At 43.8% G+C, this 16,009-nt stretch overlaps 1 protein-coding gene across 1 annotated transcript; it reads left to right on the forward strand.

The window, feature by feature from the left end:
- The first annotated feature begins 149 nt into the window (after positions 1-149).
- LOC123762332 (uncharacterized) lies at positions 150-8,160 on the forward strand. The gene is made up of 3 exons (XM_045748803.2): positions 150-440; positions 2,050-2,201; positions 2,814-8,160. Exons 1-3 carry the CDS (start codon positions 219-221, stop codon positions 3,094-3,096), a joined length of 657 nt encoding a protein of 218 aa, XP_045604759.1. The 5' UTR covers positions 150-218; the 3' UTR covers positions 3,097-8,160.
- The last annotated feature ends 7,849 nt before the right edge of the window (positions 8,161-16,009 follow it).

The following is a 16,009-nucleotide window of genomic DNA, read 5'->3' on the forward strand; positions in this document are numbered from 1 at the left end:
GACTCAGGGACTGAACCCCACAATTCATTTAGCTAAACAAGTTACAATCTTGATGAACTAGTTACAAAATTGATGAATTTGAGTTACAAAAATGAGCTCAACACCCCCCCCCCCCCGCAAGCTGACCTAGAGTAGAGAGCTCTATGACGGGACGGTCGTGTGTAGAGCCACCTACAGATGGCACAGTCGTCGCTGGTGACGTAGACTTGTAAACAAAAATGACAGACTTGAACAGAGAGCTGCAGGAATATCTGTCTCGGAGTGATGCCAAATCGGACTCCAAGGTGCCGCTACTGCCGACCACCATCACCGACATCAAGATCCCCAAGTTGAGCTCCTGGTTCACACGAAATGGCACTGCGGGGAGCCAAGACGAGGAGACGGGGTCGGCTTCTTCGTGGTCTTCGTCAGCACAGTCGGACCCTTGTCTGCCCAGTCTGGTAAGCTTGGTGCTCGTTACACAGGGTACTCGTTACACAGGGTGCTCGTTACACAGGGTACTCGTTACACAGGGCTCTCGCATACTGTCATATCGTTCACAGGTGTTTAATCATAATAGACCATAGAGGAGGCCTGGTCGACCAGGCCGCTGGGTCGCTAAGCCCCGAAATCACCTCAAAGTACCTCAAAGTAACCACCTCAAGGTATACTGGCTTAGTGCTTTCTCGCGAATATTACTTTAGCCCTAAAGCTCATGTTCTAATGGTGAAAACTGCATATAACATGGGTTAGACTGGGTTATGTTAGGTTTGGTAGTACTCGTACTACCTGTTCTGACCATACACGACTCTGTCATACATACGTGATTGAGAGTACGTGACTCAATTGGGAATTCCGGGCATGACAGAAATGTTGGGCAAGTTTCCTAATTGCCTCTGTTCATCTAACAGTAAATAGGTACCCCAGGAGTTAGTCAACTTGGTGTCTGGGATGCATCTGCTGTAGGGTCAGTAGCTCGGCCTTGGGGGAGCACCTCGATGCAAGCCTAAGCAATATAGCAATATTCTGCCTGAAGCCTAAGCTATAGCAATATTTTGCCTGAAATGCTATGCTTTACAAGAATGTAAAAAATCAGGGTTATGTACTCTCATAAACCCAATGTACCTTCTTGCATATATATAAATAAATATGTATATAAACAAGATTGTCTCTCAACAAAATTTAGTATCTATCCAAATGCTTGGGGCTAGCCTCGCAAAACTTTTGCAGTGACTGTAGGAGGACAGTTATAGACAGGTTAGGGTCCCTGATGTTATTAATACATTTGTTTTAATATAATTGTGTGATATAAACAAAGGCTGCTATATGTCATTCAGTAGCCTAACATCAAAGCCCAGTGATTCGGATTTCTGTTAGAATTAAGTTAACTAAAACTCGGACCCAATTGTAGCGGAAATTACCCAGAGGTTTAGGTTACTGACGGCTGAAACAGCGAGCTTTTTCTGTATTTTGAATAATTTATACATTAAAATTATTTTATTGATACTGTAGCTTTTAATAAAGTGAGGTGATGGGTCAATAAACTTTACATATAAAAATATGTAAGGTGATAAAAACTTGGGTGACCATAGTGGGCATAGCGTTTTGGGTAGTGACATCATCGCTGGCACTTTCATGTTTCAGTCTTGCTCTCACTCTCATGGTGGGTCGAGTGAATAGTTCTGTTATGTGAGTATTTATGGTGGGTTGTTCTACTTTTTACTTAAAGTAGAATGTCCTGACTTTCAGGACATTCGCGTGCCATGCTTCCCTAATGTCTCTCGGTCATTTCTCTCTCATTCAAGTCGTTAATGAATTGAATACCTTTGATAATGCTCACCTTACGTGCTTTTGTTCTTGTAATGGCATCCTCAGGGATATTTATTGCCTTTTCAATATCCTGTGGCACTGATGGTGCTGCATAGTCTCCCCGGCCTGGTGCCTTCTTTTGATATATATTGTTCTTACATGCTGCTTCAATGTGTAATGTGGAAGAAATGTACAGGGTAATAATAATGATGGACAATTAATGAACAGCTTACTATTAATATTTGGATATGTGCATTTCAGGGCAGAAAACAGAGGATTTTAGGCTTCTTGGGCTGTGTAGTGATGGGCTTAATTTGCTTCTCACTGGCAGCAATGTATTTTCCACTCCTGGTATTCAAGGCTCGCAAGTTTGCCCTGCTCTTCACATTAGGCAGCTTGTTCTCTGTTTTAAGGTAATTCTTTTGTATGATAATATGTAATTATGCAATTTCTTTTATTAAACTTGAGTAATAACTGCTGAAGAATTTTCTTATACAGTACCGTACATAGGCATGGTCTGTTTAGCTTGGAGGATGTACAAGTATTACAAAACACACAATTGTTAACAATTGGCATTATGTGGGTTGTTATGGCAAAAGATGAATATATTGGCTGTCTTTGGAAAGAATAAAGGGTGGGATGTGGAGAGTGCCAGTAAAGAAAACTTGATAAAATCCTGACATTAAATGGAAGGACAAGTGTAATGTTAACATGATAACCATTCACACTGGAGAGATGGTAAACAATTATCTGTAGTTCTGTTACATATACTCTATATGTTAAAAAAAATTACTTATCAGACCCTTGTGAGTAACCAGGTTTCAGAAATATCCTCATTGAAGTCACCAGACTCTGGAAATTCATTGTAATTTTTACATTTAAATTTAACCTCGAGATCATTAGTGGAAGAAGAGAATAGATTAAAGTCAAGAATTTCATTTAATTGTATGAATAGTTTATGTGAACTTCTGGATGTTTGTTCAGAGTTCAGATAGTAAATTGTTTTCCTTTTTTTATCTTTTCAGTTTCTCTTTCCTTTGGGGTCCAATAAATCACCTAAAACATCTGTTTTCTTCAGAACGACTGATGTTTACATCTGTTTACTTTATCTCATTGTTTGCAACACTCTACTTTGCACTCAGTTTGCAGTCAACACTTTTTACCTCCATAGCTGCTATCATACAACTGGTGGCACTACTGTGTTTTGTTGTCAGTAATATACCTGGAGGACAGACTGGGCTCAAGTTTTTCTCCAGCATATGCTCTTCCATGGTAAAAACTACAGTCTCCAAAGCTCTTCCAGTGTAGTTCTCTCCAAATTTTTACTTTCTACTTTTTATTGTATATGTACCTAAATTGTTATGAATATATGTATAGTGAAAATACAGTTTGAGGTGATTACTATGTCCTCTCTTATGCTTTTTACACTGCTTGTAAGAATTATCTGTACAGTATAGTTTTAACAGTTGAGGGGGGTAGTCATTCTCGGTACTGTATATAAGATCTTTCAATTTATTTCCTGTCCCAAATGGTAAATTTAGTACATAAGAAAACAACTTTGTATTTATATGTGTTGAGTTGCCATATTTTCTTTGATTTCTACAACCATCATAATTACTCACTGGGAAGCATCATCAATAGGAAATACTTCATTCTAAATTTGTTATGCATAACAGATTTTTTTGAACTCAAATCATCAAATTGGTCTCTTTGTGCAAAGCTAAACCAGTGTTTTAACTACTTAATCCTTATTTTTCTTACCAAACATGAAATTTTCCAATAACTTTAAACAAGAAATTAACCTCTCTTCTGCAGACGATGAGTCACAATAACGTGGCTGAAGATATGATGACCAAGCCACACGCCAGAAAACGGAGAAATGATGACATTTCGATCCGTCAAATACATACGACTTGATAGTGGTCCAGGACAGACTGAAACATTGTCGTTTCTTCATTCTCTGGTGTGTGGTTTGGTCGTCATAGGCTCTCTTCTGATCCATGTCAGTGGGTTTTTCTACTTCCTCTTTCTACTACTGTACTTTGTTTCATTGTTATTGGCCCTTCCATTCCTAGAGATCGTCATGAGGTGAGTGATTTTGAGTCCCTTTCCTGTTGAAAAATAATTATTAGCATAACTCGTAATCAGAATCTTGTACATTCATGTGTGCAGCAAGTTCATCCAGTCATTCCAGTTTTCTTGTTTATATATATATATACAGTAAATTATCTAAATTCTTCACACACCACTGTCATCGATTATCTTTTCTCAGGTCTTTGTTTTCCTATTTATATATAAAGGCTAAACACAAAATGCTATTTTCCCTTGTAAAACTGAATGTTAAATTATAAATACGTACTGATATTTATAGACAGCCACTACCAACTACTGGCTGTACAAGAATGTAAGAACTTTTGTATATATAAATAAAAAATAATAATCTTCATGTTTCATACTTCTATTAAAATATTGACATTACTCATTGAAATATTCAAGTTTGATTTTTCATGGTAAAATATTCAGAAGATATTATGCAGGTTCAGTTTTTATCTGATAATGTTGTATATTTATGACAAAAGTGCACACATTACTTTTGCGACACATAAGTGTTCATTAGTAATGTTTATCGTGCATGTTGTTTTGCTCTATAGTACAGTATATCATTAAAACTTAATATTACAAGCATAAACAACAATATCCAACATATTCAGTTGTACAGTATTACAAAATGTACAGAAAATATTTTGTAAAACACAATCTTTTTGAATTAGAAGCAATAGAAAATGTATACAAAGAGAATTTTTATATTGTTGTCTTTGTAATATAACAGTAGCAAGTCAAAATTATTATGTACAGTACTATATATATAGCCATTACATTAACATTATAGGTATTTCACATGTTAGAATTCAGTTACCTTGTCAGACAACACAGTTGCTTTATTCAAGAAGCCTTGGGGCATACTGAATCTCATCTATACAGTGGACCATTATACGACACAAATTTATACAGAGCATTTTTGCCATATAATGGTTTTTATTTACTGACTAATAATTTAAAATGCCTGCATTATTATTATATAAACACACTCATGGCATGTTCACCTGTCCACTCTAGCAGACAACCATGATTTGGCTCCCTCCTAACACCCATCAGATCTCTCGTCATTCACACACCCTTATCATACCCACTGTCAAGAACATAAAACTACATTATATAAGGATTGCCTATACTTTATGCTGGACTTGGTGTAAAATAAGAATGGTATGGGCTCTTTGTCAAGTCATTAACAAATATTGAATAGAAACTTTTGAATGTCATTAGCAGTTTAAATGCTAAGAGCTTGATTTTAAGACCACATCTAGGTTTAGTATTTTTTTTAAGTAAACTTTTTGCATAAAATTTACTGCAGGATGTGTTTGTGTGCGTGTGTTTAGTGTATGTGTCCGTGTGCATTGATAAATACATGAAGGGGAATTATTTAATTTGATCAGTGTTAGTGCTAAAAATAAGAATAAAAAACATTCAATAAGCTTTTATAAATTTAATAAGTGCTGCCGAGCTCATTATCCAAACATATGCATTCGCTGGTTTGTTATAAGAGTGAAAAAAAGTTCCTTAGCCTAATACAATTATTCAAAAGAACAGGATACTGTATTAGATATTCTAGTATTATGTAAGTTTTAATTATGCCCACCTAGACTATTTTTATCTCTTTAGTTTTCCCTTCTCTCAAACCATGTTATTGTATACAAAATAACAATATTTATGCAGATGAGGAGTGACAATAACATGGCTGAAAAATGTTGGCCAGACCACACACTAGAAAGTGAAGAGACGACGATGTTTCGGTCCGTCCTGGACCATTATCAAGTCAATCGTGAAACGTCGTCGTCTCTTCATTTTCTAGTGTGTGGTTTGGTTAACAATATTTATATTTGTCTCAATTCATGGGAGGGGTATGATTAATACTTGTATGTCATGTTAAAAGTTGGATAAATGTTGTCAAAGTCCAATACAATTGACAAAGAGGAGGAGGAGGGCATGTTAAAACAAAGCCTCTTCTGAAATCCTAGATTTGCTGTACCACTGTAAAGCATTTAAAACATATTCATTCGTGTTAGCTGAATGTGTATTGTCTGGAAGAAATTGGATGGAGTTGTCATTTCACCAGTGTGAAACTCTTTCCTTATCATAATTGTCGATGATTAAATTTAAGCATCATGCTTACCAATAAGAATTATGCATGTAAAAAAAATGTACAATTAAGTTTGCTGTCTTACTTAGAAATATTGTAGAAACCATGTCATGCATTTGTTCGAGTAAAAAAAAAGTGTTGAAACAACACATTTATGGTGGATGACAGGGAAAGTTAGCATCAGAATATAATGGTTCATTTTGGGAATGTAATATCTTGCACCCAAAAACTTGAAAAGTTGTATTTATATAGTTCATGGGAATTTTTAGTTTATACATTCTACTGTTAGTTGATATATTCTTTAATTGTTCATATACAGTACTGTGGATGGAAACCAAAAATGTAAGTATTTATAATGTTTTATATTGTGTATGACAATCTCTTGATCACTTCAGTAAATGTATCACATTTTCAATAAGAGTTCTTCTGGTATTGTAATCTTTACCCCATATATTTATATTTATTATTATTGCCAATATATAATTTTTTATGACCAATAAATAATTCTTATGATTACCCTATCAAATACTGTAGTCTTAATTTGTGGTTACCCTTGAAACCTAAAGGACTTCTATACCAACACGGTCATGTACTTTATCTCCCCCCCCCCCCAACTCAAAACGAATAAAAGGGTAAGATTTGCTGTCTTCACTACAATCGGATAATGTATGTGGAGATCAGGATTTTTTGATGGTTAAGTAATGGAAAGATATCAATGAATTTATATACAGCATTTAAGATGCACTGTATTATGCTTGCTCAGCTCTATAAATGATGGAGAGCAGTACAAGAAGCTTACTCACTCAAGGAAGCAAGGTGCTCAACCCATGTTAGAAAGGGGGGGGGAGCTTAGATCCATGGAAATAAGGTGCTTGAAACCCCTGGAAGAAAGGTGCTTGAACCCATGTGCAGTTAAACTGCAAAAGATAAAGTAAAATATTTGTTGAGGTCTAAAACCTTTTGGGCCCTCTGTAATAAGCTTGTGCAGGATGAGTATGGAGAGCACAAAAGACTAGCTGCCAGCAGTGGACAATAATTTTTTTATAAATGCAGTAATGATATTCCAGCCTAATTTTGGCAATTATTATACCCCTACTGAATGCTTTTTGCTAGGCAAATGTATAGTTTTCAACTCTATAGTTTCCCGAGTTTACCTAAGAGCCACTAACACTAGTGGCCTCGACGAGGACAGGAAGCTGGCAACTTGTCGAAGGTACCCCCATTTGCCTTGATCTCTTCCAGCTGTACCTTAAAAGTTAACAGTTTTGCCATTCACCGCTTTGGCGAGTAGGCAGTTCCATATGTTAATCTTTACTTGCTTCTTCAAGTAGTGCACCTTTAAAAATTTTTGGATACCTAGATTAAGACTGATTACATAATTGTTACATGCATATTAATTTACCTGCCTTGTTAGTTTTGTCATGCTGGGTAATACATATGAGTCAGTAGCCATACAAAGGGGCTACTGACTCATATGGTAAAACTTGTTTTGTACGTTATATTATTTACAATTGATGTTTTGATATTTCGATGGAAACCAGCAACTTTGTCTTAGCTTGCTAGAAACGCTAGCCATGTTTCCCTACAGGGACAAATTCAGGGAATTTCCATCTGTAAGATAAGATAAGCAACTTTTGAGAGGAACATTTCATCCTTCATCTTGTCATGTAGTTTAGCTTCTGTTGCAGTTTTTTCTCTGTCCAGAAACGTTGGTCAGCTTATTAACCAATCAGCAAGCATACTTTAGTCTTCAACATGATTCATAACAAAAGTAAACTTAATGAATATACACTGAGAAGTTGGCTTACACTTCTCGATATATAACTTCGATTCATAGAGCAAAGCTCTAATATCAAAATTTGATTTATCCAGTCTATATATTTGTCAGTTTAAATCATTTTGAATTTTAAAAATTGTTTTCTCATCATTATGTATATTACAATTATGTTCTGTGTTATTCATAGACTATGCAAATCACTTTAATGTTACTGTATATATATATATAGCTTATGTGAGTCATCATTGTAATTTCATGCAATATGTTTTGCTTATATAATTCTTACAACTAATTGCAAGCTAAAGATTTTGTACTGTTATACACCTGTTCAACTGTTCAATCCAGTTATGACTGTAATGATGTGTATGAATCAGTTACAAATAAAAATCAATCAATCTCTCTTCAATACAGTAAAATCCTCTTATAAATTTACTGTGTGTCTTATCTTTATGTTATCTGCAAATTTATTGGTATTACTATTTACCCCATCAAGATCTTTATTATAAATGCCCGAAACGCTTTGCGTAATAGTGGCTTTAGGCATTGTATGTACTAGCTCTATCTATAAATCTATCAATTTTTGTAAAATCTCTTGTATGTATGTACCTTACCTGAATAAACATTTATTTATTTATTTATTTATTTATTTATTTATTTATTTATTTATTTATTTATTATTACTAAATGATAAATCACAAATGAATGTGTTTGATTTGACAGCTGCACTACTGGCAGCACCAGTGTGGCACTGACCAGTCCATCCTCCTGTTTTGGTAGTCCAGTACTTATAGTAACAATGAGGATCATAGTATATGTACTCACGTACAATGAAATTAGAAAGTATAAATTGGCATTATTGAGTTGGACAAACCGGAAAACTATAATAAAACCACCCAGACCACCCTGTGGGCGGTAGTGGACCCCAATACCCATCCTATGGGTGGTGTGTGGACCCCATACTCATCCTGTGGGTGGTAGTGAACCCCAACCCGTGAGCTGTAGTTGACCCCATTCCCATCATGTGGGCGGTAGTAGACCCCAAACTCATCCTGTGGGCGGTAGTGGACCACATACCCATCCTCTGGGCGGTCTTGGGCCCCTTGGGCCCCATATCCATCCTATAGTTGGTAGTGAACCCCATACCACACCTAGTGGGTGGTTGCGGGCCCCATACCAATCATCTAATCGTTAGTGGACTCCATACCCATCCTCTGAGCGACAATGGACCCCATACTCATACTCAAGGCGGTATTGGACCCAATACCCATCCTGTGGGCAGTACTGGACCTCATTGCCATCCTGTGGGCTCTTATACCCATCCTACAGTTGGTAGTGGACCCCATAGCCATTAATTTGTCATTAACGAGTAATATCTAAGTCAGTTGAAAGCAAATATTTAACATCATCCAGTGTCGTTTCAGGAACTTTGGTTCCAATTTTTGCCCGCCAGCGGCGAAAATCGCACGGTTTTTGCCCGCCAGCGGCGAAAATCGCGCTATTTTTGGCCGGTAGCGGCGAAAATCGCGCTATTTTTGGCCGCCAGCTGCAAAAATCGTATAGTTTCTGGTCGCTAGCGGCGAAAATCGCGCTATTTTTGGCCGGTAGCGGGGAAAATCGCGATTTTTGCCCGCCAGCGGCGAAAACCGCACGGTTTTTGGCCGCTAGCGGCGAAAATCGCGCTATTTTTGGCTGGTAGCGGCGAAAATCGCGATTTTGCCCGCCTGCGGCGAAAATCGCAAGGTTTTTGGCCGCTAGCGGCGAAAATCGCCCGGTTTTTGGCCGGTAGCAGCGAAAATCGCGCTATTTTTGCCCGCAAGCTGCAAAAATCGCATAGTTTCTGGCCGCTAGCGGCGAAAATCGCGCTATTTTTGGCCGGTAGCGGCGAAAATCGCACGGTTTTTGTTCGCTAGCGGCAAAAATCGCGCTATTTTTGGCCGGTAGCGGCGAAAATCGCGATTTTTGCCCGCAAGCTGCGAAAATCGCATGGTTTTTAGCTGCTAGCGGCGAAAATCGCGCGGTTTTTGGCAGGTAGCGGCGAAATTCGCGCGATTTTTACCCGCCAGCTGCAAAAATCGCAGTTTCTGGCCGCTAGCGGCGACAATCGCACAATTTTTCGACGCTAGCGGCGAAATTCGCAAGGTTTTTGGCCGCTAGCGGCGAAAATCGTGCTATTTTTGGCCGGTAGCGGCGAAAATCGCGATTTTTGCCCGCCAGCTGCGAAAATCGCATGGTTTTTGGGCGCTAGCGGCGAAATTCGCACGATTTTTGGCCGGTAGCGGCGAAAATCGCGATTTTTGCCCGCCAGCTGCGAAAATCGCATGGTTTTTGGGCGCTAGCGGCGAAATTCGCACGATTTTTGGCCGGTAGCGGCGAAAATCGCGATTTTTGCCCGCAAGCTGCGAAAATCGTATGGTTTTTGGCCGTTAGCGGCGAAAATCGCGCTATTTTTGGCCGGTAGCGGCGAAAATCGCGAATTTTGCCCGCCAGCAGCGAAAATCGCACGGTTTTTGGTCGCTAGCGGCGAAAATCGCGATTTTTGCCCGCCAGCTGCGAAAATCGCATGGTTTTTGGCCGCTAGCGGCGAAAATCGCGCAGTTTTTGGCCGGTAGCGGCAAAAATCGCGCTATTTTTGCCCGCCAGCTGAAAAAATCGCATAGTTTCTGGCCGCTAGAGGCGAAAATCGCGCGATTTTTGGCCACTAGCGGCGAAATTCGCACGGTTTTTGGCCGCTAGCGGCGAAAATCGCGCTATTTTTGGCCGGTAGTGGCGAAAATCGCGATTTTTGCCCGCCAGCTGAGAAAATCGCATAGTTTTTGGGCTCTAGCGGCGAAAATCGCGCGGTTTTTGGCCAGTAGCAGCGAAAATCGCGCTATTTTGCCCGCAAGCTGCAAAAACGCACAGTTTCTGGCCCCTAGAGGCGAAAATCGCGCGATTTTTGGCCGGTAGCGGCGAAAATTGCGAGTTTTGCCCGCCAGCTGCGAAAATCGCACGGTTTTTGGCCGCTAGCGGCGAAAATCGCGCTATTTTTGGCCGGGAGCGGCGAAAATCGCGATTTTTGCCCTCCAGCTGCGAAAATCGCATGGTTTTTGGGCGCTAGCGGCGAAAATCGCGCGGTTTTTGGCCGGCAGCAGCGAAAATCGCGCTATTTTTTCCCGCAAGCTGCAAAAATCGCATAGTTTCTGGTCGCTAGCGGCGAAAATCGCGCTATTTTTGGCCGGTAGCGGCGAAAATCGCGATTTTTGCCCGCCAGCGGCGAAAATCGCACGGTTTTTGGCCGCTAGCGGCGAAAATCGCGCTATTTTTGGCCGGTAGCGGCGAAAATCGCAATTTTTGCCCGCAAGCTGCGAAAATCGCATGGTTTTTGGCCGGTAGCGGCGAAAATCGCGCGGTTTTTGGCCCGTAGCGGCGAAAATTGCGCTATTTTTGCCCGCCAGCCGCAAAAATCGCATAGTTTCTGGTCGCTAGCGGCGAAAATCGCGCTATTTTTGGCCGGTAGCGGCGAAAATCGCGATTTTTGCCCGCCAGCGGCGAAAATCGCACAGTTTTTGGCCGCTAGCGGCGAAAATCGCATAGTTTCTGGTCGCTAGCGGCGAAAATCGCGATTTTTGCCCGCCAGCTGCACAAATCGCATGGTTTTTGGCCGCTAGTGTCGAAAATCGCGCGGTTTTTGGCCAGTAGCGGCGAAAATCGCGCTATTTTTGCATGCCAGCTGCAAAAATCGCATAGTTTCAGGCCGCTAGCGGCGAAAATCGCGCTATTTTTGGCCGGTAGCGGCGAAAATCGCGATTTTTGCCCGCCAGCTGCGAAAATCGCACGGTTTTTGGCCGCTAGCGGCGAAAATCGCGCTATTTTTGGCCGGTAGCGGCGAAAATCGCGCTATTTTTGGCCGGTAGCGGCGAAAATCGCGCTATTTTTGGCCGGTAGCGGCGAAAATCGCGCTATTTTTGGCCGGTAGCGGCGAAAATCGCGATATTTGCCCGCCAGCGGCGAAAATTGAACGGTTTTTGGCCGCTAGCGGCGAAAATCGCGATATTTTTGGCCGGTAGCGGCGAAAATCGCGATTTTTGCCCGCCAGCTGCGAAAATCGCATGGTTTTTGGGCGCTAGCGGCGAAATTCGCACGATTTTTGGCCGGTAGCGGCGAAAATCGCGATTTTTGCCCGCAAGCTGCGAAAATCGCATGGTTTTTGGCCGCTAGCGGCGAAAATCGCGCGGTTTTTGGCCGGTAGCGGCAAAAATCGCGCTATTTTTGCCCGCCAGCTGCAAAAATCGCATAGTTTCTGGCCGCTAGAGGCGAAAATCGCGCGATTTTTGGCCACTAGCGGCGAAATTCGCACGGTTTTTGGCCGCTAGCGGCGAAAATCGCGCTATTTTTGGCCTTTAGCGGCAAAAATCGCGATTTTTGCCCGCCAGCTGCGAAAATCGCACGGTTTTTGGCCGCTAGCGGCGAAAATCGCGCTATTTTTGGCCGGTAGTGGCGAAAATCGCGATTTTTGCCCGCCAGCTGCGAAAATCGCATAGTTTTTGGGCTCTAGCGGCGAAAATCGCGCGGTTTTTGGCCAGTAGCAGCGAAAATCGCGCTATTTTGCCCGCAAGCTGCAAAAACGCACAGTTTCTGGCCCCTAGAGGCGAAAATCGCGCGATTTTTGGCCGGTAGCGGCGAAAATTGCGAGTTTTGCCCGCCAGCTGCGAAAATCGCACGGTTTTTGGCCGCTAGCGGCGAAAATCGCGCTATTTTTGGCCGGGAGCGGCGAAAATCGCGATTTTTGCCCCCCAGCTGCGAAAATCGCATGGTTTTTGGGCGCTAGCGACGAAAATCGCGCGGTTTTTGGCCGGCAGCAGCGAAAATCGCGCTATTTTTGGCCGGTAGTGGCGAAAATCGCGATTTTTGCCCGCCAGCTGCGAAAATCGCATAGTTTTTGGGCTCTAGCGGCGAAAATCGCGCGGTTTTTGGCCAGTAGCAGCGAAAATCGCGCTATTTTGCCCGCAAGCTGCAAAAACGCACAGTTTCTGGCCCCTAGAGGCGAAAATCGCGCGATTTTTGGCCGGTAGCGGCGAAAATTGCGAGTTTTGCCCGCCAGCTGCGAAAATCGCACGGTTTTTGGCCGCTAGCGGCGAAAATCGCGCTATTTTTGGCCGGGAGCGGCGAAAATCGCGATTTTTGCCCCCCAGCTGCGAAAATCGCATGGTTTTTGGGCGCTAGCGGCGAAAATCGCGCGGTTTTTGGCCGGCAGCAGCGAAAATCGCGCTATTTTTGCCCGCAAGCTGCAAAAATCGCATAGTTTCTGGTCGCTAGCGGCGAAAATCGCGCTATTTTTGGCCGGTAGCGGCGAAAATCGCGATTTTTGCCCGCCAGCGGCGAACATCGCACGGTTTTTGGCCGCTAGCGGCGAAAATCGCGCTATTTTTGGCCGGTAGCGGCGAAAATCGCAATTTTTGCCCGCAAGCTGCGAAAATCGCATGGTTTTTGGCCGCTAGCGGCGAAAATCGCGCGGTTTTTGGCCCGTAGCGGCGAAAATCGCGCTATTTCTGCCCTCCAGCCGCAAAAATCGCATAGTTTCTGGCCGCTAGTGGCGAAAATCGCGCTATTTTTGGCCGGTAGCGGCGAAAAACGCGATTTTTGCCCGCTAGCTTCGAAAATCGCATGGTTTTTGGGCGCTAGCGGCGAAAATCGCGCGGTTTTTGGCCGCTAGCGGCGAAAATCGCGCTATTTTTGGCCGGTAGCGGCGAAAATCGCGATTTTTGCCCGCCAGCTGCGAAAATCGCACGGTTTTTGGCCGCTAGCGGCGAAAATCGCGCTATTTTTGGCCGGGAGCGGCGAAAATCGCGATTTTTGCCCCCCAGCTGCGAAAATCTCATGGTTTTTGGGCGCTAGCGGCGAAAATCGCGCGGATTTTGGCCGGGAGCAGCGAAAATCGCACTATTTTTGCCCGCAAGCTGCAAAAATCGCATAGTTTCTGGTCGCTAGCGGCGAAAATCGCGCTATTTTTGGCCGGTAGCGGCGAAAATCGCGATTTTTGCCCGCCAGCGGCGAAAATCGCACGGTTTTTGGCCGCTAGCGGCGAAAATCGCGCTATTTTTGGCCGGTAGCGGCGAAAATCGCGATTTTTGCCCGCCAGCTGCGAAAATCGCATGGTTTTTGGCCGCTAGCGGTGAAAATCGCGCGGTTTTTGGCCCGTAGCGGCGAAAATCGCGCTATTTTTGCCCGCCAGCCGCAAAAATCGCATAGTTTCTGGTCGCTAGCGGCGAAAATCGCGCTATTTTTGGCCGGTAGCGGCGAAAATCGCAATTTTTGCACGCCAGCGGCGAAAATCGCACAGTTTTTGGCCGCTAGTGGCGAAAATCGCATAGTTTCTGGTCACTAGCGGCGAAAATCGCGATTTTTGCCCGCCAGCTGCACAAATCGCATGGTTTTTGGCCGCTAGTGTCGAAAATCGCGCGGTTTTTGGCCAGTAGCGGCGAAAATCGCGCTATTTTTGCATGCCAGCTGCAAAAATCGCATAGTTTCTGGACGCTAGCGGCGAAAATCGCGCTATTTTTGGCCGGTAGCGGCGAAAAACGCGATTTTTGCCCGCTAGCTTCGAAAATCGCATGGTTTTTGGGCGCTAGCGGCGAAAATCGCGCGGTTTTTGGCCGCTAGCGGCGAAAATCGCGCTATTTTTGGCCTTTAGCGGCGAAAATCGCGATTTTTGCCCGCCAGCTGCGAAAATCGCACGGTTTTTGGCCGCTAGCGGCGAAAATCGCGCTATTTTTGGCCGGTAGCGGCGAAAATAGCACGGTTTTTGTTCGCTAGCGGCAAAAATCGCGCTATTTTTGGCCGGTAGCGGCGAAAATCGCGATTTTTGCCCGCCAGCTGCGAAAATCGCATGGTTTTTGGCCGCTAGCGGCGAAAATCGCGCGGTTTTTGGCCCGTAGCGGCGAAAATTGCGCTATTTTTGCCCGCCAGCCGCAAAAATCGCATAGTTTCTGGTCGCTAGCGGCGAAAATCGCACAATTTTTGGCCGGTAGCGGCGAAAATCGCAATTTTTGCCCGCCAGCGGCGAAAATCGCACAGTTTTTGGCCGCTAGCGGCGAAAATCGCATAGTTTCTGGTCGCTAGCGGCGAAAATCGCGATTTTTGCCCGCCAGCGGCGAAAATCGCACAGTTTTTGGCCGCTAGCGGCGAAAATCGCATAGTTTCTGGTCGCTAGCGGCGAAAATCGCGATTTTTGCCCGCCAGCTGCACAAATCGCATGGTTTTTGGCCGCTAGTGTCGAAAATCGCGCGGTTTTTGGCCAATAGCGGCGAAAATCGCGCTATTTTTGCATGCCAGCTGCAAAAATCGCATAGTTTCAGGCCGCTAGCGGCGAAAATCGCGCTATTTTTGGCCGGTAGCGGCGAAAAAACGCGATTTTTGCCCGCTAGCTTCGAAAATCGCATGGTTTTTGGGCGCTAGCGGCGAAAATCGCGCGGTTTTTGGCCGCTAGCGGCGAAAATCGCGCTATTTTTGGCCGGTAGCGGCGAAAATCGCGATTTTTGCCCGCCAGCTGCGAAAATCGCACGGTTTTTGGCCGCTAGCGGCGAAAATCGCGCTATTTTTGGCCGGTAGCGGCGAAAATCGCGCTATTTTTGGCCGGTAGCGGCGAAAATCGCGATATTTGCCCGCCAGCGGCGAAAATTGAACGGTTTTTGGCCGCTAGCGGCGAAAATCGCGATATTTTTGGCCGGTAGCGGCGAAAATCGCGATTTTTGCCCGCCAGCTGCGAAAATCGCATGGTTTTTGGGCGCTAGCGGCGAAATTCGCACGATTTTTGGCCGGTAGCGGCGAAAATCGCGATTTTTGCCCGCAAGCTGCGAAAATCGCATGGTTTTTGGCCGCTAGCGGCGAAAATCGCTCGGTTTTTGGCCGGTAGCGGCAAAAATCGCGCTATTTTTGCCCGCCAGCTGCAAAAATCGCATAGTTTCTGGCCGCTAGAGGCGAAAATCGCGCGATTTTTGGCCACTAGCGGCGAAATTTGCACGGTTTTTGGCCGCTAGCGGCGAAAATCGCGCTATTTTTGGCCTTTAGCGGCAAAAATCGCGATTTTTGCCCGCCAGCTGCGAAAATCGCACGGTTTTTGGCCGCTAGCGGCGAAAATCGCGCTATTTTTGGCCGGTAGTGGCGAAAATCGCGATTTTTGCCTGCCAGCTTCGAAAATCGCATAGTTTTTGGGCTCTAGCGGCGAAAATCGCGCGGTTTTTGGCCAGTAGCAGCGAAAATCGCGCTAT

Source organism: Procambarus clarkii, chromosome 2 (assembly GCF_040958095.1).
Source record: "Procambarus clarkii isolate CNS0578487 chromosome 2, FALCON_Pclarkii_2.0, whole genome shotgun sequence".
NCBI lineage: Eukaryota > Metazoa > Arthropoda > Malacostraca > Decapoda > Cambaridae > Procambarus > Procambarus clarkii.

Bases quoted from the DNA above. Each gene is read 5' to 3' on its own strand.
- LOC123762332 (XM_045748803.2), top strand. From the start codon at position 219: ATGACAGACTTGAACAGAGAGCTGCAGGAATATCTGTCTCGGAGTGAT. The intron at 441-2,049 runs GTAAGCTTGGTG...TGTGCATTTCAG, and splicing joins ACCCTTGTCTGCCCAGTCTG to GGCAGAAAACAGAGGATTTT. The intron at 2,202-2,813 runs GTAATTCTTTTG...TTATCTTTTCAG, and splicing joins AGCTTGTTCTCTGTTTTAAG to TTTCTCTTTCCTTTGGGGTC.